This window comes from Vipera ursinii (assembly GCF_947247035.1).
Source record: "Vipera ursinii genome assembly, chromosome: 5".
Lineage (NCBI taxonomy): Eukaryota > Metazoa > Chordata > Lepidosauria > Squamata > Viperidae > Vipera > Vipera ursinii.
Genome location: NC_139518.1, coordinates 2,660,511 through 2,682,535, shown reverse-complemented (window position 1 = coordinate 2,682,535; position 22,025 = coordinate 2,660,511). Strand labels below are relative to the sequence as shown.

Sequence of the window (22,025 nt, the reverse complement as noted above, 5' to 3'; positions counted from 1 at the left end):
GATAAGAGCGCACTTCAGAAGGGAAGTGAAACTTCCTGCGTTAAACTAATTGGTGAATGTGATTCATGACGGGTAATTAAAGGAGGGAGATTCGGTATGATATGATGGGTTAAGGGGAGGAGAATTCAGATTCTGGCATCCATCCATGAGTGCCGATGCTCCGTTCTCATTGTTACAGACTTTTATGGAATAAACAATCATGCAGAGTTCTTTGATCTTTCTCATTAATCGAAACCACGACACATCTTCAAAGAAAAAGAAGTCCAGCTGCCTCGTGAAAAAGCACCTGGGGCATAACTATAACCTGGATGGCTAAGAATTGCCAGCATCATATTTTATGCTAAAAATGTTCTGCTGGGAAAAATTCAATTAAAAAATAGGGAATGGTTCTTCTAAGAAAAAAATGGATATATTTGGACATATTGAGCATCAAGATCAGTATTATTCAACTTTGGCAACTTTAAGGTTTGTGGACTTTTAACTCCCAGAATTCCCTAACCAGCCATGACGTTGCAGGTTAATTCCTCTCCACATGCTGGCTGGGGAATTCTGGGAATCGAAGTCCACGCATCTTAAAGCTGCCAAAGTTGAGCAACACGGATCAACCTACCACAAAGCAGCCTTACTTTTATGTTGGATGGAGCAGTCAATTCCCACCATCCTTAGAGATTCCACCTTTGAGGAATTAACCCTCAATCTCGGCCACTTGCAAACAGACTTGAGCAAAAAGGGGAGCACCTATTTCTAAGGAGAACACTGTAAGGATTTAAACCAGACTGATTTCAGAATAAAACTAGAAGTTAGTCCCCACGCAAAGTCCAAGGTCCAGCTACGTGCTTGGGCTTCGCTTCTCCCGAACGCCTCAGATTCTCATGTTAAACAAAGCTGTGGAAAGGTTGAACTCAATGGGAGGTGTGAAGAACATCAGCTCAAAACATTCTCTGGTTTTCTGGGGAAATCTAGTCACCTGGGAGCCAAAAAAAATGATATTGGGTCGCCTCATTCACTTGGAAATGTTTCGACTTCCTTCCCGAGGACTCTTTTAAAATTTTCTCCAAAGGAAGAATTTTTGGCCACCATTCAACTTGCTCTATGCATGCAGGATATGGCTGTAGACCACATGAACTGCCAACGTCCCTGGGGAATACATCTCAATACTGCCTGTCAGCGTGTCTTTGAATTTTCATCATGTAAAAAGAGGTTGTTATGGTATACATTTGAAATACATCACTGGGAAGAAGAAAAGTAGAGAATGAAAAAGAATCCTCGAGGTTTTCTTGTGGATGGTTCATCACCAGACTAGGCAACATCATCTACCCTGGCATCTTCAACCTTTTGCAAGTCTTTCAAGGTGCGTTGTTCAGCCGTTCAGGAGAGCCACTCATACACACAGAGGCCTTACCTTAGTGTTTTTTAGAATCATGAGGTCCGTGTTGTTGTTTCGTATTAAAAACTGCAGATGCAATTCAATGGCCATTTCCCCGCTTAAAATCTTGATCATTTTTGGAATCTGGTCTTTTGTTCCTGGATTCTACATATGGGTTAAGGAACACACAAAGAGATTATTGTTATTTATCTCATTTATCTGCTGGGCTTCAACATCCCTCCGGCCTTCACAGACTCAAGAGTGGCTTTCATATCCGTTTCTTTTAAAATAAGATTAGCGAGCCAACTGGTGAATCTGTGCCAGGAACAATTAAGAAAATCAGCTGAAAAACAGACCACCACACTTCAAGCCAACGGCAGAAGAGAGCTGTAGCTCAGGATCGAAATGGGGGGTCCTTGGTGTTCTCGGAGCCTGGTCTGTTTTCTTGCGGACGTTTCACTGCCAAATGAGGTAACATCATCAGTGCTAGAAGGGAGGGGGGGTTTGCAGAGAGTAGCAGCAGCAGCAGCAGGAGAAGGAGGAGGAGGAGGAAGAGGACTGTGGGGTCTTTTGTACTCTCTGAGCTTGGTTTGTTTTCTTGCAGGCCTTTCATTACCCAACTAGGCAACATCATCAGTGCTAGAAGGGATGAGGTTTGCGGAGTGGGGAGGAGGAGGAGGAGGAGGAGGAGGAAAAAGGGAAAGGACTGTGGGGTCCTTGGTGCCCTCTGAGCTGGGTTATTTTCTTGCAGACGTTTCATTACCCAACTAGGGAACATCATCAGTGCTAGAAGGGAAGAGGTTTGCGGAGTGGGGAGGAGGAGGAGGAGGAGGAGGAGGAAAAAGGGAAAGGACTGTGGGGTCCTTGGTGCTCTCTGAGCTGGGTTATTTTCTTGTTACCCAACTAGGGAACATCATCAGTGCTAGAAGGGAAGAGGTTTGCGGAGTGGGAAGGAGGAGGAGGAGGAGGGGGGGGAAGAGGAAAAAAGGGACATGACTGTGGGGTCTTTGGTGCTCTCTGAGCTTGCTTGTTTCCTTGCAGACATTTCATTACCCAACTAGGCAACACCATCAGTGCTGGAAGGGAGAAAGCCTTGCGGGGAGGAGGAGGAGGAGGAGGAGGAGGAGGAGGAGGAGGAGGAGGAGGAGGACTGTGGGGTCCTTGGTGCTCTCTGAGCTTGTTTCCTTACAGACATTTCATTACCCAACTAGGCAACACCATCAGTGCCGGAAGGGAGTGGGATCTGCAGCGTGGAGAAGGAAGAGTGTGGGATCCTCGGAGCTCCCTGAGGTCAGTTTGTTTTCTTGCTCATGAACAAACCAGGTAACATCGTCAGAGCTAGCAACAGCGATGTTATTTAGTTTGTAATGAAACGGCTGCCAGAAAACCCCAAGCTCAGAGGGCACCGGGGACCCCTCACCTCAAGACCCACACACCTCTGTCCCAAAGGGCCGCTGTAAAGAGCACCTCTGGATGGCCCTTCTGAAGCTCAGATCGGGGGTGGGGGGAAGAAGGGGATTCAAAGAGGCTCCCTGAGTAAAAGGTGGCTGACCTTACTAGATGACAGAGGCAGTCGGAAGAACGTGAAATCAAAGATGAGCAACTACAGTTTTACAGCCGTGGCTGTTCTGTTCCAGCCTACGACCGGCCCTCTTTGTGTGTCAGGGACAACCCCTTTTTCCTTTTGACACTCAAGAAGCTGGAAAAAATACCCAACCCGAATTTATTTACTGTTTAAACAAAAAAGCAACAGAGTATTTCCTTCAAGAAATGAATCAAAATATCAAACCAGAGTCAACAAACAAGAGCTAAACAGAAGTAGCCAGAACAGACCAGGATTCCCTTAGAATATTCTCCAAACGGTTGCCTTCAGCAACCAGCCCCGCCCACACCTTCCCCTTGTTATTATCAGTCCCAAGGCGTGACTTCTCACTGCCTTCTCCTCCTCTCAATGAGTTGCCTCATTGCCTTTCTCTGTTCTGCTCTGCTGGATTGCCTTCTGCTTCTGGCGTCTCTGAACAGATTCAGCTGTGACTCCTCTGAGTCCAACCCCTCCTGCTCACACAGCTGAGCCTCATGAGGAACATGACGGGAGGGGCCAGGCTGCGAGTCCTGCAGTGCATCAGAGCCTCCCTCTGACACCAAAGACTCTCCAAACCCCTCCTCCTCCTCCTCAGATTCATTGGACTCAGCTGCTGGGAGCACAGACTGACACTGAAACACAACAGTGGGGTGTTGTCTGTACTCAGCCAATGGCGGGTTATTCAACACATACAGGCAGTTCTCAACATCCAACAACTTATTTAGCAACAGCACAGAACAAAAACTGATTTCTGACCAGTCCTCGCACTTACAACCATCTCAGCATCCCCATTGGTCACATGATCAAAATCCACATGCTTGCTCGGAAACTGGCATGTACTTATGACAGGTGCTGCACCCCGGGGCAACCTGGATTGCTGTTTGAGACTTTCCTAGCCAGCTTTTGACAAGCAAGCTCAGTGGGGGAAAGGCCGATCGGCTTAGCAGCTTCGCAAAAAGGTACTAAAAGTAGGGGTGACCCACCGGCTTGCTCAGCAACGGAAAATTGTCGTCCCCCTTGCAATTGTCAGTCTAGCGCTAGCTGTGGTTTAACACGATGTGTGGAAAGCTGGCTGAGAGAACCAGTGGGGCAGTGAGTAGGTTTTCTGTAGTGGCACTTACCGACTGAGCTGCCTTCACCGTGGCAACCGGGCTGCCCGTCTTCTCTTCGGTCTCCATCAGCTCTCTGAAAAAACAAAAAAACTCTTTTCTCACACCGTTGCCCTTCTCCAAGATGCTTCTAGGACAGGGCTTTTCAACCAGTGGCACGGGTACCACATATAGTACATTGGCACCTGGCAGGTGGTATGCGACCCTCCTAGAAAAGTGGTAGCGGGGGAGGGGAATGAGCTGAACCGGGGGCAGCACCGCACAAGCCTGAGCGAGAGACGGCTGGAGCTGCAGGGCTGTCGGGGCTCAGCGGAAGCGCCAGGATCAGCGCCAGGATCCAGCTGGAGCTCAGCACTAATCCTGACGCTTCTGCTAAGCCCATCAGCTGGAATGTTGCAGCATCTCCAGGGTCTTGTGATGTACATCCACATGCTTGGCAACTGATTCATATTTATGATGGTCACAGTGTCCCAGGGTCATGTGAAGTGACCAAAACCTGCTGCAACCACCCAGCAGAGGGGGGGGGGGGTGGAAATAAAAACCAAACACCTCCCCCCCACCAATCCTCAAAAGAAATGGTCACAACCATGAAAACCTCGGACAGGAGGAAGAGCACCGCTGGGCGGGCAGGCAGGTGCCTTGCTTGGCTGTGGCTTGGGGGGGCACTTTTTTCAGTGCCATTGTAACTTCAAACAGTCACTAAGTGAACTGTTGTAAGTCGAGGACTACCTGTACTTTAACAATTCCCCCCCCCTTTTTTTTTGGGTCATCAGGTTTTTGACACCTTGCTGGGCGACTGGTGGTACTCGGATGTTGCCATAACCGAAAAGCGGTACAATGGGTGAAAAGGTTGAAAAGCCCTGGATTAGGAGGCAAAAGGTTTTCTGTTGTTAGTTGCGAAGTCGTGTCCGACCCATCGCAACCCCATGGACAACGTTCCTCCAGGCCTTCCTGTCCTCTACCATCTTAAATGGAGTCCATTTAGGCTCACGCCTACTGCTTCAGTGACTCCATCCAGCCACCTCATTCTCTGTCATCCCCTTCTTCTCTTGCCCTCAATCTTTCCCACCATTAGGCTCTTCTCCAGTGAGTCCTTCCTTCTCATTAGGTGGCCAAAGGATTTGAGTTTCAGCTTCAAGATCTGGCCTTCTAAAGAGCAGTCGGGGTTGATCTCCTCTAGGACTGACCGGTTTGATCGCCATGCAGTCCAAGGGACTCGCAGGAGTCTTCTCCAGCACCAGAGTTCAAAGGCCTCAATTCTTTGGCGCTCAGCCTTTTTTATGGCCCAACTTTCACTGCCATAAGGCAAAAGGTATGGAGCCCTAAACCTTTTATCAGTCCCCCACTTGAAGGAACAAGCATTCCTGTTTTCCTACCTACTCAGCTTGAGCAGGGGGTTGGACTAGAAGACCTCCAGGGTCCCTTCCAACTGGCCTATTCTATTACTACAGGCGATTTGTGTCAACGCACTTAAGGATGAGCAACAACAACAAAACAGCCCCCACCAAAAAAAATGGGCTCCCCAATGGCATTTTGAACTATTAAACCAAGAGATTGTGCGGGCTATAATAACCTGGGCACCAAAGTAGCATGTGTAAAAATAACAAAAGGTAGGGGAAAAGACCCAATTAGATGATTTAAAGGAAATAATGAGCCAATTTGCATCTTCCATGCCTGCAATTAAATATGTATAGGGGGTTTCCTACCTGAGCAGGTGGTTGGAGTAGAAGACTTCCAAGGTCCTGTCCTGTCCTATTCTATTCTTTCTTCATTCCTCTATTCTATTCTACTCTATTCTTATTCTACTCTACTCTACTCTATTATATTCTGTTCTGTTCTAAGATTATTCTACTCTACTCCACTCTCCTATTCTATTCTATTCTATTTTCTATTCTATTTTCTATTGTACTCTATTCCGTTCCATAATTCTATTCTATTCTACTCTTACTATAATTCTAATTCTTATTCTATTCCATTCCATAATTCTACTCTACTCTACTTTACTTCTACTCTATTCTATCTATTCTATTCCATAATTCTACTCTATTCTACTCTAATTCTTATTCTATTCCATACCATAATTCTACTCTACTCTATTCTACTCTACCCTACTCCATTCCATTCCAATTATTTGTGTACCCCTTCTGTGTTCTATGCACAATGTTGCACATCCTGAAAGGCAACAGCATGATGGGTATGTAAGTACATATGCCTCACCCTTCTTTTTCGGGCCCAGGCACCGTCCCCGTGTTGGTTGATCCGGGCACGGAAGCAATGGGGGTGCCAACGCTGCGGAGGTTCTGGATCACCGAGGAGAGGAACTGCTGACTGGCGCTCTCGTACAAGTCGAAACAGATCTGGTAAGCCATGAGGAGGTTGTCCTCCTTCACCAACTTCTCCAGGATGTCGCTCACGGCTTGTGGGTCGTCCAAGAAAATGAGACACTGCAGGAGGGAGGCCAAAGACCAAGACTCAAAAGATGGCAGCAGTGGTGCCTTATTCCTTACAGGTAGTGCTCGAATTACAACCATTCATTTAGTGACTGATGTCGCGACGGCACTGAACAAAGTGCGGTTCACGCTTACAACCACTTCAGCATCCCTGTGGAGCCCATGACAATTCCTCTTCATTCCCATGGGGGCCAAGACAAGCCAAAAGGTTGGATTAAGGTTAAATGTATACAGTCTTTCTCAGAATTTGCTCCTGTTATTCCTAACAAAAATAATTCTGGCTTAAGGGCTTTGCTGGTTGGTGCGGACCGGTACCGGTCCAGGGACCAGGGGTCCCCAATCCCCGGTCCCTGGACCGGTACCGGTCCGCACCAACCAGCAAAGCCCTTAAGCCAGAATTGTTTTTGTTAGGAATAACAGGAGCAAATTCTGAGAAAGACTGTATACATTTAATTCTACACGCACTAACTGCAGCAAGAATTGTATTTGCCCAATGTTGGGAAAAATGAAAAGTTACCCAACCGAAGAAGAATTAATGAAGAACATTTTAGAGTGTGCAGAAATGGATAGATTGAGATGGAAACCGATCAAGGAGAGAAGCAACCTGGAACTAAGGAGAAACTTCCTGACAGTTAGAACAGTTAACCAGTGGAACTCCTTGCCTCCAGAAACGGTGGATGCTCCAACACTGGAGGTTTTTAAGAAGAGACTGGACAGCCATTTGCCTGAAATGATATAAAGTTTCCTGCCTGAGCTGGGGGTTGGACTAGATGACCTCCAAGGTCCCTTCCAACATCATCATCATCATCATCATCATCATCATCATTATTATTATTATTATTATTATTATTATTATTATTATTATTATAGAACTGCGATTTACAACTGCGGCAAGAAAGCCTGTAAACGGAGGGCAAAACTCACGCCACAACTGTCTGGCTTCGCAACTGTCTTGCTTGAGCAATTTGGAGCTCAATGGTGTGTGGGGGGGGGGGGGTTTGTACGCTGAGGACTACCTGCATGCCCCTGATGTTATCTGAGCAAGCTCTCGCTCATCCGTTCCTCCCGCTTTTTGCGCAAGCATTCACAAAAACCCCGTAACCCTCTCTTACCTGGCAGACGTTGATGAAATCGGGCTTGTCCAGGTTCATGTAAATTTTCACCAAAACTCTCAAGACTTTATTGCGGAACTGTTTATTTTGCATCAAAGACATGCAAAGCTTTAAGCTGTAGGCCAGCATGCCGGGAACGTCGTTCTGTCCAAACCGCAAAAAAAAAAAGAAAAAAAAAAGAGCCACGTTATTTTTCTCCAATAATTAGTGAGTTTAAAGCAACGTTCTCCCAGTCCCTTTTTCTCTTTCGTCCTGGAGAAATGCGAGAAAAGGCGACAGGGAGGCAAGACCAATCGAGAAAGTCACTCCAAAATGGCTTCAAGTAATAATTCCTATCGCAAAATTACCAATGGAACAATTAGATCAGGGTCCCAGAGAGGCTTTCCCCCACCCCCCACTTCCTCGTCTTTCTTCGAACACGTTTCGCTTCTCATCCAAGAAGCTTCTTCTGACTGGAGGGTGAAGAAGCTTCTTGGATGAGAAGTGAAAAGAAGAAAGTCCGGCTGCCTCCTTGAAAAAAAAAAGGAGCTTTGGGACAAACCATGACCTGGGTGACTGAGCATCTCCGTAAACAAGTAGATCATGGGTGCCCAACCTTGGCAACTTTAAGAGCTGTGGCCTTCAACTCCTAGAATTCCCCAGCCAGCCAAGCATGCTGGCTGGGGAATTCTGGGAGTTTAAATCCATAAGACCCATGGACCTGTGGGAGTTGAAGTGCATAAGACCTGTGGAGCTCTGGGAGTTGAAGTCCATAGGACCTGTGGGAATTGAAGTCCGCAGGACCTGTGGGAGTTGAAGTCCGTAGGACTTGTGGACCTGTGGGAATTGAAGTCCATAAGGCCTGTGGACTTGTGGGAGTTGAAGTTCATAAAGCCTGTGGACCTGTGGGAGTTGAAGTCCATAAGACCTGTGGACCTGTGGAAAGTGAAGTCCATAGGACCTGTGGGAGTTGTCCATAAGACCTGTGGAGCTCTGGGAGTTGAAGTCCATAGGACCTGTGGGAGTTGAAGTCCGTAGGACTTGTGGACCTGTGGGAATTGAAGTCCATAAAGCCTGTGGACCTGTGGGAGTTGAACTCCATAAGACCTGTGGGAGCTGAAGTCCATAAGACCTGTGGGAGTTGAAGTTCATAAAGCCTGTGGACCTGTGGGAGTTGAACTCCATAAGACCTGTGGGAGCTGAAGTCCATAAGACCTGTGGGAGTTGAAGTTCATAAAGCCTGTGGACCTGTGGGAGTTGAACTCCATAAGACCTGTGGGAGTTGAAGTTCATAAGACCTGTGGACTTGTGCAAATTGAAGTCCATAGGACCTGTGGGAGTTGAAGTGCATAAGACCTGTGGAGCTCTGGGAGTTGAAGTCCATAGGACCTGTGGGAATTGAAGTCCGCAGGACCTGTGGGAGTTGAAGTCCGTAGGACTTGTGGACCTGTGGGAGTTGAAGTCCATAAGACCTGTGGAGCTGTGGGAGTTGAAGTCCATAAGACCTGTGGACTTGTGGACTATTGGGAGGCTGAAGTCCACAAGTCTTAAAGCTGGACATGCATCCCTGACTTAGATGCTTAGCACATTCTACATGTAGGATGGAGAATATTTTGAGGTACAGTGAAATGAAACTTTCCAAAGTGAAACTCTGAAATCCATTCATCTTTAAGGGTTGAAAAACACTGGTTTGGACTGCTTTATTTTTTTCTTTTTTAAAAAATATATTTTATTGATTTTTTTTTAACACAATCACCTTAATATTTGGTAAACTGTGTTGTCTGGGTTTACATTTAAAAAACATTCTCTAACACTTAAGTTTCTATAATCTATAATCCACATAATAGCTGGACTTCATTTCCTCTTTTTCCCATAATGTTCTCTTTTGCCAACCTTAACACAATTCTTGTTGTTTTGATAGATAACAATTGAGTATAATTTTTTTCTAATATTCCTACAGATAATAATCACATCAATATAATATTTCTTTTCTATCTAGTCCTTCTGGTTGCCTCATCATAAATCCTGTTTACAGTTCTTGTTTACGTGTGTTTTTCCCCACAATGTTCAAGACATTCTTACTGGTTAAGATTTTCTCAAAGTTAATTACGTTTAAATATTTAAGTCTTATTTTTCTCATGTAAGCTATCCCAATGCTTTTACCTTTCTTAAGAAATAAATATGACTAAAAAAAGGGGGGGAGAATAAAAGTAGAAAAATTAAAAAAGATAGCATACTACAAAATACATTTAGATCCCTCCTAAGTGAACGCCTATTTATTTTCAATTTTTTTCTGTTCTTTTTTTAACCATGATTAAAAATACGTTTTATCCTTAAATATTCCATTCATTTTTATTTTTATTTCTTCCTCTCCCTGGTGCCTGGAGCTGCTGCTGTGAGATGGGCACCATGTAATTTGCGTAAATAAAACACGCAACACACTTAAAAGTGATACAGTAACTGTGAGAGGGATCTCGGAGTCCTAGTAGACGATCACTTCAATATGAGCCAGCCGTGTGCTGCAGCTGCCAAAAAAGCCAACACAGTGCTAGGCTGCATTAACAGAGGGAGAGAATCAAGATCATGTGAAGTGTTAATACCACTTTACAAGGCCTTGGTAAGGCCACACTTGGAATACGGCATCCAGTTTTGGTCACCACAATGTAAAAAAGAGGTTGAGACTCTTGAAAGAGTGCAGAGAAGAGCAGCAAAGATGATTAGGGGACCAGAGGATAAAACATATAAGGAACGGTTGCTGGAATTGGCTATGTCCAGTTTAATGAAGAGAAGGACTAGGGGGGACATAATAGCAGCGTTCCAATCTCTCAGGGGCTGCTCCAAAGAAGAGGGAGTCAAGCTCTTCTCCAAAGCCCCTGAAGGCAGGACAAGAAGCAATGGATGGAAACTAACCAAGGAGAGAAGCAACCTAGAACTGAGGAGAAACTTCCTGACAGTGAGAACAATTAACCAGTGGAACTCCTTGCCTCCAGAAGCGGTGAGTGCTCCAACACTGGAAGTTTTCAAGAAGAGACTGGACAGCCATTTGTCCGAAATGGTATAGGGTTTCCTGCCTGAGCAGGGGGTTGGACTAGATGACCTCCAAGGTCCCTTCCAACTTTATGATGATAATATTGTTATTATTATTATTGCTGTTTGTTGTTGTTGTTATTATTATTATACGTATCCCACACAAGACCTCTTTGCAACGTCCCGGGCTTCACCTACCGATTCCAGAATGGTTTTCTCAAAGATGTCCAGCCTCCGGGTCTCCAGGGCAATGCCGATGGCCTGCTTGTACTTGTGATCGTCTAAGCAGCGCTGAAACATCTTGTTTACAATCCCTTCCAGGCGAGGGTCCACGGCTTTCTGCGCCCCTTCGGCCGAATCCGCATTTTCCACACACTGCTTGGTGTAGTGGTCGATGCATTTCGCTGAGAAAAAGAAAGGTAACCTTTTAAGCTTGGCTAATATTTATAGATCCAATTACATATTACTAAAATGCCTGCTAATCTTGAGGCAAATCTGAAAGTTATCTTCTGGGGAGGGGGCACAGGGGGAAAAAGCAATAAAAAAAATATTCCAATCGAGGAAACACCCAACTCACACAAATAATCAAATAGCGGCTTAATCAAGGAACTACCAAGAGTTCCTTGGAGGTCATCTAGTCCAACCCCCTGCTAAGGCAGGAAACCCTATACCATTTCAGACAAAATGGCTGTCCAGTCTCTTCTTGAAAACTTCCAGTGTTGGAGCACCCACAACTTCTGGAGGCAGGTAGTTCCACTGGCTAATTGTTCTCACTGTCAGGAAGTTTCTCCTTAGTTCTAGGTTGCTTCTCCCCTTGATCGGTTTCCATCTGTTGCTTCTTGTCCTGCCTTCAGGTGCTTTGGAGAATAGCTTGACTCCCTCTTCTTTGGGGCAGCCCCTCAAATACTGGAACACTGCTGTTATGCCCTTCTCTTCATTAAACTAGGCATACCCAATTCCAATAACCGATGATCAGGGAACTGGAGGCTAAAACATATAAGGAACGGTTGCTGGAATTGGGAATGTCTAGTTTAATGAAGAGAAGGACGAGGGGGGACAGGATAACAGCCTTCCAGTATCTCAGGGGCTGCCCCAAAGAAGAGGGAGTCAAGCTATTCTCCAGAGCACCTAAAAGCAGGATAAGAAGCAACGGATGGAAACTCGTCAAGGAGAGAAGCCACCTGGAACTAAGGAGAAACTTCCTGACAGTGAGAACAGTTAACCAGTGGAACTCCTTGCCTCCAGAAGCAGTGAATGCTCCAACACTGGAGGTTTTCAAGAAGAGACTAGACAGCCACTTGTCTGAAATGTTACAGGGTTTCCTGCCTGAGCAGGGGGTTGGACTAGATGACCTCCAAGGTCCCTTCCAACTCTGTTATTCTAATTTTCACAATACTGCAAAGAACTCTCAGCAGTTCCTTGATTGGGCTATTTGTTTATTTGTGTGAGTTGGGTGTTCGTTGATTGGTCTCTTCCAACATCATCATCATCATATTATTATTATTGTTGTTGTTGTTATTATTAGTCATTAGACATGAACCTCAGTCAACTGAACACTCAAACTGACTGGCGCTGATGGTTGACACGGGTTGCTGCCAGCATCCTAGGTATCAACCAGGTACCTCCTTAAAATGTAAGGATGATGATGACGATTACCCAGAATTAAGCATTTTGTGAAATTTTTGCACAGGATGTTGAATCTGGATAGCCAAAGGCCTTTCCATTCTCACAGGATGTCAGAATCCATTTATATCACATTTCATAATTGTATAGGTAGAACAACGTGCTATTACTGGGGATTCTGCCATCTCTCCGAGGGGGGGGGGAGAGGATGGTTACTAAAGCGATTTTCAAACAACAGGGGATGTTTTAACGGGGGAAGGGAGGGGGACAGACAGATATGGTTTGTGTCTTCATTTACAACTGAAAAAAGGGAAGCAATAACCATAAAACCAAGGAGAGTTCCCTTTCCCATGGAAGAACCTGACACCTAGCAACTGACGACAGCCTGACCAAATGGATGAGGGGAGGGGCTGGAATGGGAATGGTTTATATAGGATTGAAATGTAACTTTTCTCAGATTCCGTCTTGTATTCCCACAATCAATTCCTTCCTAGTAAACATTTTCCTTTTGGACTAAACTTGCATCCAAGAGTTCTTATTTCCTAAGATGTGGATTGAGGTGGGTCCTGACAGTAGACGATATTAGCTTCCCCTATGCCTGAAGCAGCCAAAATAAAAGCTCTGATAGACTCTGGGTGCATCCGCTGCCTTATCAGCCCAACGCTGGTGGAGAGATTGAGCATCCCAGTGAGGAGGCTAAAACATCCAATCTCTTTTAGTCAATTAGATGGGACAATAGCAGGGGGAGGACCAGCCACCCTAGCCACTTTACCAATCCACCTATCACTGGGGCCCCATGAGGAGGACATAACGTTTATAGTGGCCCCAGGCATGGAATGCCCAATGATCCTAGGACTGGAATGGCTGAAGAAATGGAACCCCGGGATAAACTGGAGGACAGCAGAACTCAACTTCCCAAAGGGGGGGCAGAAGAACGTAGACTCCAAAAGCACCCCCCCAACCCAGAGGGAGGAGACAGCAGCAGTGGGGAAAGAGAAGGGATTACCAGAGATACCAGAGGAATACAGGGACCTGGCTGAGGTTTTCAGTGAGGAAAGAGCAGATGAGCTTCCCCCCCACCGCCCCACAGACTGCACCATAGAATTCAAACCTGGGGCAAAACTCCCAAAACCCAGGATGTATGCCATGAGCCCAAGGGAAATGGCAGAAATGGAGAGATTCATAAAGAAAAACTTAGAAAGAGGATTTATTGAGCCTGCCAAACCCAAAGTGGCCGCCCCGGTTCTGTTCAGGGAGAAGAAGGATGGATCCTTTCGTTTGGTTGTGGACTATAGAAATTTGAACACAATTAGTGAATGTAATCTGTACCCCCTTCCCCTAATGAAGGATATGTTATCCCACCTATCGAAAGGAAAGATTTTTACCAAACTAGACCTGAGGGAAGCATACTACCGAATTAGGATTAAGGAAGGAGACGAATGGAAGACTGCATTCAACTGCCCAATGGGGTGCTATCAATTCAAAGTATTGCCATTCGGACTGCAAGGGGCACCCGCAGTCTTTATGCAATTAATTAATGACGTGCTGAGAGAGCACCTATATAAGGGGGTCCTGGTTTACCTCGATGACATCCTTATCTTCACAGAAACTAAAGAGGAACATATCAAACTAGTCAGAGCAGTCCTGAAGAAGTTGCGAGCTGCCCACTTATATGCTAAATTATCGAAGTGTGAATTCCATCAGGAAAAAATCGACTACCTGGGATATCGCATATCTCCAGAGGGCATCGAAATGGACCCTGAGAAGGTCAGAGCAGTACTAGAGTGGGCACCCCCCCGCACACGGAAGCAATTGCAAAGTTTCCTGGGGTTTGCAAACTTCTACCGCCAATTCATCCCCGCATTTGGCCAAATAGCCATGCCCCTCACAAATTTGTTGAAAACGAAGGGGGGGTCACCCGTGAAACCCAGCCAGCCTCTGAAATGGTCAATGGAATGTCAAGCAGCATTTGAGAGGCTAAAGAGACTTTTTTCTGCTGAACCTGTCCTAAAACACCCAGATCCCGACAAACCTTTTGTAATACAGGCAGATGCGAGTGATGTAGCGGTAGGAGCCGTACTATTACAAGAAAATGATGGGGGGACATTGCAACCATGCGCATACACATCCAGAAAACTCACAGAAACAGAACAACGCTGGCCAATATGGGAAAAAGAGGCATTCTCGCTGAGGTGGGCATTACTAACATGGCGCCAATTTTTAGAAGGAAATAAAATACCTTTCCAGGTCTGGACAGACCACAAAAATTTGGAAGCACTAAAAACGCCCAGGAAGCTCACTCCTAAGCAAGCCCGCTGGTCCCAACATTTTCACCGATTCAATTTCACTCTCAAACACTTACCGGGGGGAAAGAACTTCCTTGCAGATGCATTATCCCGCATGCCCCAATATAACAGCACAAGAGTTACTGACTTTAAACCACTTGTACCGGAACAACAACTGGCAGCACCAGTCACCACCAGGGCACAAGAAAAAATGAAGCCGAAGGTAGATAGCCAAACTGGAATAGAATTCAGGAAATCTTTGGAAAGTGATGAATGGTTCCAGAAAAATAAACATGTGTGCACAATTAAAGATGGACTACCGTGGGTGGGGGAGAAGCTATATATACCTGCCACACAGAGAATCAATTTCATGCAACTGTGCCATGATACAAAATCAGCAGGACACTTTGGCTTTGTAAAAACCTTACACTTAACTAAAAGGCAATTTTGGTGGCCATCTATGAAAAAGGACATAGAAAGCTATGTGGGTAGCTGTCAAATTTGCGCGATGGCCAAAAGACTGCAAGGGAAACCGCCAGGTCTGTTACAACCGGTGGCAAACCCCTCAGCCCCATGGAAAGAAATAGCCATGGATTTTATCGTAGAACTGCCTGAAAGTAATGGAAACACCGTAGTCTGGACTGTCACAGATCTGTTCTCTAAGCAAGTACACTTCATACCTTGCCAAAAAATCCCGACTGCAAAAGCATTAGCAAAACTTTTTGTACAGCATATTTACAGATTGCACGGGGTACCACAACGCATCATATCTGACAGAGGGGTGCAATTTACGTCGGCATTTTGGAAAGAATTTTTATCCCTCTTAGGAACCACCCAAGGACTGTCATCTAGTCACCATCCTCAGACAGACGGAGCTTCTGAAAGACTTAATAATATACTTGAACAATATCTGAGATGCTATATTAATTTTCAGCAGTCCGACTGGACGGACCTACTGCCTTTTGCAGAAGTAGCATATAATAATGCAGTCCACTCAAGCACAGGTTACACTCCTTTTCAAGTAGCTACAGGCCAGAGTTTCAACCCAATACCAGAACTAACCCCAAAAGAACCGGTTATCCCTGACCTGAAGGAATGGATTGCTCAATTACAAAATACATGGCCAATCGTTAGGAAAGCGTTGGAAGATGCCAGAAAAGCATACAAGACACAGGCAGACAAAAAAAGAACCGATCCCACACCATTTAGGGTAGGAGAGATGGTATATTTATCCACAAAATACCTGAAATCACTCCAACCCTGTAAAAAACTAGGACCAAAATATATTGGACCCTTTCCAATTAAAAGAATCATAAACCCAGTAACAGTTGAATTAGAACTACCCAAAAATCTTAGACGAATACACCCAACCTTCCACTGCAGTCTATTAAAGAGAGAACAACAATCTCCACTACGAGAAAAAATCCCACCACCACCACCCCCCATCATGGTGGAAGGAGAACAACATTTTGAAGTGAAAGAAATCTTAGATTCCAGAAAACACCATGGAACGATACAATATTTAGTGGCATGGAAACACCTCCCCTCCTCAGAAAACGAATGGGTTAACAAACTCCATGTTAAAGCACCCAAGTTGCTTAAGAGGTTTCATACAGAATATCCAAACAAACCAGGCTAACAGTTATATGTTTTCTTTCCCCACAGATGGACTCATCTTTTTTCTGAAAGGAGAGCCGAATGTCAGAATCCATTTATATCACATTTCATAATTGTATAGGTAGAACAACGTGCTATTACTGGGGATTCTGCCATCTCTCCGAGGGGGGGGGGAGAGGATGGTTACTAAAGCGATTTTCAAACAACAGGGGATGTTTTAACGGGGGAAGGGAGGGGGACAGACAGATATGGTTTGTGTCTTCATTTACAACTGAAAAAAGGGAAGCAATAACCATAAAACCAAGGAGAGTTCCCTTTCCCATGGAAGAACCTGACACCTAGCAACTGACGACAGCCTGACCAAATGGATGAGGGGAGGGGCTGGAATGGGAATGGTTTATATAGGATTGAAATGTAACTTTTCTCAGATTCCGTCTTGTATTCCCACAATCAATTCCTTCCTAGTAAACATTTTCCTTTTGGACTAAACTTGCATCCAAGAGTTCTTATTTCCTAAGATGTGGATTGAGGTGGGTCCTGACACAGGACCCAACTTACCGATAATAGTTTCTACATACTCCGAATTGTCGTTGACGTTGAAAAGGTTGCCAGCTCCCAGGGCGTAATTCAGGGATTCTTCAAAAGCCCCTAAGTGATAGAACACTTTCGAAGCCACCAAGGCGGCAAACTCCCGACTGCGAAACCCAACATCTTCGTACAGGATTTCACTGCGGGGAAAAGCAAGGAAGGAAAAAAATTATTGGTTCCCCTGCAGTCCTAGGGAAACGTCAGCCTTTCCTTTAGCATTTAAATTAGCGCCAGGGGTAGGCCACCTCGGCTCTTTTATGACTCCTGGACTTCAACTCCCAGAATTCCTGAGCCAGCTTCGCTGGCTCAGGGATTCTGGGAGTTGAAGTCCAGGAGTCATAAAAGAGCCGAGGTGGCCTACCCCTGAATATTAGCCGCTCAGAAAAGGGACAAGATACATTTTGGCCCCTGCTTGCAGATGAACGTGAGGCCTTCCCTCTTACATTTTATCCACCGATTCGGAGATCTCGGCCCAAAAGTCATTGACCACTGCGTTCAGTTTGTGGAGAGCAAATTCCTGTCAAGAGAAAGAACGAAAAACACCGATTTTTAGAGACTTGCAAATAGGGCAAAAGAGCAAGGCCCTCCCCCCCCCTCGGGCACAAACGGCATTTCAATATTTCAATTTGGCAGCCTTGTGCTTGCCGAAGAGGATGAATATATATATATATATATATATACACATATACAGGGCGTTCTCGGAACTTACAACGGTTCATTTAGCGACTGTTCAAAGCTGCAAGCGCCCGGGGGCGGGGGAATGGCCGTTTTTCACACTTATGGCCATTGCGGCGTCCCCATGGGGGTCACATGATCAAAATCCAGAGGCTTGGCAACTGACTTGTATCTATGTCGGTTGCAGCGTCCCGGGATCTGGTGATCCCACTTTTGCGACCTTCTGACAAGCCAGATCAACTGGTGTGAGTGTGCGTGTGTGTGTGTGTGCGCGCGCGCGCGCTGCTAACTTAACAAATGCAGGGATTCCCTTAACAACGATGGCAAGGAAGGTCGTAAAATGGGGCAAAATTCGCTTGATGACTGTCTTGCTTAGCAACGGAAATGTCGAGCTCAACTGTGGTCGTAGGTCGAGGACTAGCACTCATCACTCTCAAACCTCTTGGGAATATTTGCCCAGGAAGAGAACCAGCCTTAAAAAAAAATCAGCCTACGGATTCAGAAGCGAACGTGGGCTCCGCGCTGGGTGGACGAAGTCTCTGAGTCACAGCAGAGGGCCAGAAATGGGAAAAATTAGACTACATAAGTTTTTCTCAAAAAAATGAACTCTACTGAGGATTGGAGATGCGAGGAATCCTCGGCTTTAAATCCCATTCATTTAACGACCGCTCGATGTTACCAGGGCACTGAAAGAGGTGACTTATAGCCAGTCCTTGCACTCACAATGGTCACAGCCTCCCCACAGACCTACGATCCAAAACTGGGCGTTTTGGCAACGGACACGTGTTTATCACAGCTCTAGCATTCCGAGGCCGCGCAATTCCCATTTTCGATTGTCCGAGGACAAACAATAGCAGTAGCATTTAGACTTGTATACCGCTTCACAGGGCTTTACAGCCCTCTTTAAGCGGTTTACAAATATCAGCATCTTCCCCCACATACACACACAACAATCTGGGTCCTCATTTTACCGACCTGGGAAGGATGGAAGGCTGAGTCAACTTTTGGGCTGGTCAGGATTGAACTCCTGGCAGAGGTCAGTGAGTTAGCCTATAGTGCTGCATTCTAACCATTGGGCTACCACAGGTCAAAGGCAGAGAGGGAGGGCAATAGCACATAGACTTATACACCGCTTTGCAGTGTTTTACAGAGTCTGTATATTGTCCCCAACAAACTGGGTCCTCATTTTACCGACCCTCGGAAGGACGGAAAGGGAGGGAGGGAGAGAGGGAGGATGGATGGAAGGATGGAAGGAAGGAAGGAAGGAAGGAAGGAAGGAAGGAAGGAAGGAAGGAAGGGCAATAGCACATAAACTTATATATCACTTCACAGTGTTTTACAGAGTCAGCATATTGACTCCAACAATCTGGGTCCTCATTTTACCAACCTGAGAAGGATAGAAGGCTGAGTCAACCTTGAGCCGGTCAGGATCAAACTCCTGGGAGTGGGCAGTGAGTTAGCCAGCAGAACTGAATTCTAACCACTGCGCCACCATGGCTCTTAGCAAAGTGAATGGAGGAAGCTAGATTCATTTAACGGTGTGGTTCACTTAACAACTGCAGGAATTTGCTGAACAAACAGGGCAAGTTGTTGTTAGTTGCGAAGTCGTGTCCGACCCATCGCGACCCTATGGACAATGTTCCTCCAGGCCTTCCTGTCCTCTACCATCTTCTGGAGTCCATTGAAGCTCACGCCTCCTGCTTCAGTGACTCCATCCAGCCACCTCCTTCTCTGTCGTCCCCTTCTTCTCTTGCCCTCCACCTTTCCCAGCATGAGGCTCTTCTCCAGTGAGTCCTTCCTTCTCATTAGGTGGCCAGAGGATTTGAGTTTCAGCTTCAGGATCTGGCCTTCTAAAGAGCAGTCAGGGTTGATCTCCTCTAGGACTGACCGGTTTGATCGCCTTGCAGTCCAAGGGACTCGCAGGAGTCTTCTCCAGCACCAGAGTTCAAAGGCCTCAATTCTTTGGCGCTCAGCCTTTATTGTGGTCCAACTTTCACAGCCATACATTGCAACTGGGAAGACCATAGCCTTGACTATACGCACTTTTGTTGACAGGGCAAACAAGGTGGTAAAACTGGGCCTGACCCACTTAACGACCACCTGACCCACTTAACGACCACCTGGATGAGCAACAGAAATTCTGGTCCCTCAGGAGGACTACCGTACAGTGGCAAAGACGCTGTACGGTTCCTTCCGATCTTCGTCTTAACTAACAGACCTGTGCTGAACTTGTCTTCAACAAAACCGACTAGCTGGGAAATTCTGGGAGCTGAAGTCTTACAACATGTCCAGGTTGCCAAGACAGCAATCTCTTGAGCCAGTAAAATATATATATATATATATAAAACCCTTGAAACAACCTTAAGTTTTAAAAACATTTTATATCAGCATTCAGACCTTGATTTTTATTTTTATTTTATTCTGGTCAGACAAAAAGCCCACAAGCCTACCTTGAGTTCTGGCTCCTCCTCATCCAGAAGGGAAATTATTCCAGCTGCAAAAAAAAAAAAAGTTATATTAAATATCACATAGAATTGATACCTTAAAATAAGCAGGGTTATTTTCAGAATTGCTACAGCAAAGGGCATAAATGTGACTTACAAATGCATTTTACAGCTCAATCCTGCCAAGACTGAGTGGCTGTGCATACCGGCATCTCAGACTAACCAATCTTTTCCATCATTAACTATGGGGGGTGAGGTGTCCCCCCCCCCGTTGATAGGGCTCGCAACTTGGGTGTCCTCCTGGATTCACGGCTCAGTTTGGAAGATCATATAGTAGCCGTGGCCAGGGGGGCTTTTGCCCAGGTTCGCCTGGTGCGCCAGTTACGGCCCTATCTGGACTGAGATGCCCTACGCACAGTCACCCATGCGCTCGTGACCTCCCAGCTAGACTACTGCAATGCTCTCTACATGGGGCTGCCCCTGAGGACCACTCGGAGGCTTCAGCTGGTGCAGAATGCAGCCGCGCGAGTTGTGATGGGAGTCTCCCGATACTCCCATGTAACACCTCTTCTCCGCGAGCTACATTGGCTTCTGGTTGCCCTCCGGGTGAGATTCAAGGTGCTGGTGATGACCTATAAAGCCCTAAATGGCATGGGCCCGGATTATCTAAGGGAGCACCTGCTGCCAGCGTCAATTTCCCATCGTCCTGTGCGCTCCCACAGGGAGGGCCTCCTCAGGGTACCGCCAGTCAAGGATTGCCGACGGGCGATCCACAGGGGGAGGGCGTTCTCTGTGGGTGCGCCTGCCCTATGGAATCAGCTGCCAACGGAACTCCGGACTGCCCCCGACCTTCGTTCATTTCGCCGGGACCTAAAAACCTGGCTCTTTGAGTTATCTGGTCTGGACTGAGGGGTTTAATATTTTTAAATTGTGATTTAATTTTTGCGGCTAGACTTAATTTATTTTAATTTTATATTGGATTGTTTTTAAATTTTGCCTTGTAAACCGCCTTGAGTCCTTTGGGAATAGGGCGGTATATAAACCGAATAAATAAATAAATAAATAAATAAATTAGAACAAGGGTCTTCAAACGTGGCCCTTTTATGACTTGTGGACTTCAACTCCCAGAATGCCTCAGCCAGGCTGGCTGAGGCATTCTGGGAGTTGAAGTCCACAAGTCATAAAAGGGCCACGTTTGAAGAGCCCTGCTTGTGGACTTCAACTCCCAGAATTCCTCAGCCTGGCACGCTGGCTGAGGAATTCTGGGAGTTGAAGTCCACAAGTCATAAAAGGGCCAGGTTTGAAGACGCCTGTATTAGAACTTCAATTTGACATTTATAATTAGCGGGAGATAGCACTGGGAGATCATGAGTTCGAGTCCTCTCCTAGGGTGAGTGATTTTGGCCAAGTCTGTCCCTCTCAGCCCTAGGAAGAATGCAATGCGAATCCACTTCTAACAAAATGTCACTAAGAAAAAAAGAATCAAGGTTGACTCAGAATATAACAACATTCTAACACGAGCTAAGCTAAAATGAACAAGACCTGGACAGCAACAACAACAACAAAAAACACGCAAATCCTAGCGAGTTTTTGATCCTCAACGAACAGGTAAATCAATGGCTCCAAAAACAGAAAATGATTATCAGAAGAGAGTTCTATTAACTCTGATCCACTCCTTCATCACCAAGGTATCTTCTGTGCCCTGTTTCCATGCACAATATTTAAGATTAACTTCACTTTCTAAGGGTTGTAAGCTGCTTCTCCTTATGGAAAATAATGCCATGAAGCACAGCTTATGCTTTCCAGCAAAGTACGGTAGTAAAAGGCACGATTTGTAAAACTAAAAAAACAACAAACTCACAATGGTTTTAACGGCAGAGATCTAAAAACTACACCTGAAAAGCATTTCTCAGGGTTTTTGAAAACGTGGCAGATTTGTGAAAATATTGTCCCAAAAAAACTCCCCATTTCCTCTTTTAGCACCTCATAATCTCTATTCCTCATCTGTACCAGGACTACAGCTCTCAATTAGCGTGTTACCAGCTTGGTAAGTTCTGCCGGGCTTCACTATTCTGTATCCTTCTTAAGACTTTGATTCCCATCTTATGCAAGCTAAAGATTATGGGAATTGAATTCCAATATAAAAAGGCTAGTAGAGTCCTTGGCTG

General features: G+C 45.7%; 1 protein-coding gene across 1 annotated transcript in view; it reads right to left on the bottom strand.

Moving 5' to 3' along the window:
- The window catches only part of PSMD1 (proteasome 26S subunit, non-ATPase 1), a gene marked incomplete at its 5' end in the record, with an annotated part of 138,199 nt that overhangs the window by 106,756 nt on the left and 9,418 nt on the right, over positions 1–22,025 (bottom strand). Inside the window, 8 exons of the mRNA XM_083364856.1 lie at positions 1,403–1,531; positions 4,070–4,133; positions 6,275–6,501; positions 7,620–7,763; positions 10,824–11,029; positions 16,709–16,878; positions 17,182–17,255; positions 19,864–19,907. Of these exons, the coding sequence (XP_083220982.1) occupies positions 1,403–1,531; positions 4,070–4,133; positions 6,275–6,501; positions 7,620–7,763; positions 10,824–11,029; positions 16,709–16,878; positions 17,182–17,255; positions 19,864–19,907 (1,058 nt within the window). The remainder of the gene's footprint in view (positions 1–1,402; positions 1,532–4,069; positions 4,134–6,274; positions 6,502–7,619; positions 7,764–10,823; positions 11,030–16,708; positions 16,879–17,181; positions 17,256–19,863; positions 19,908–22,025) is intronic.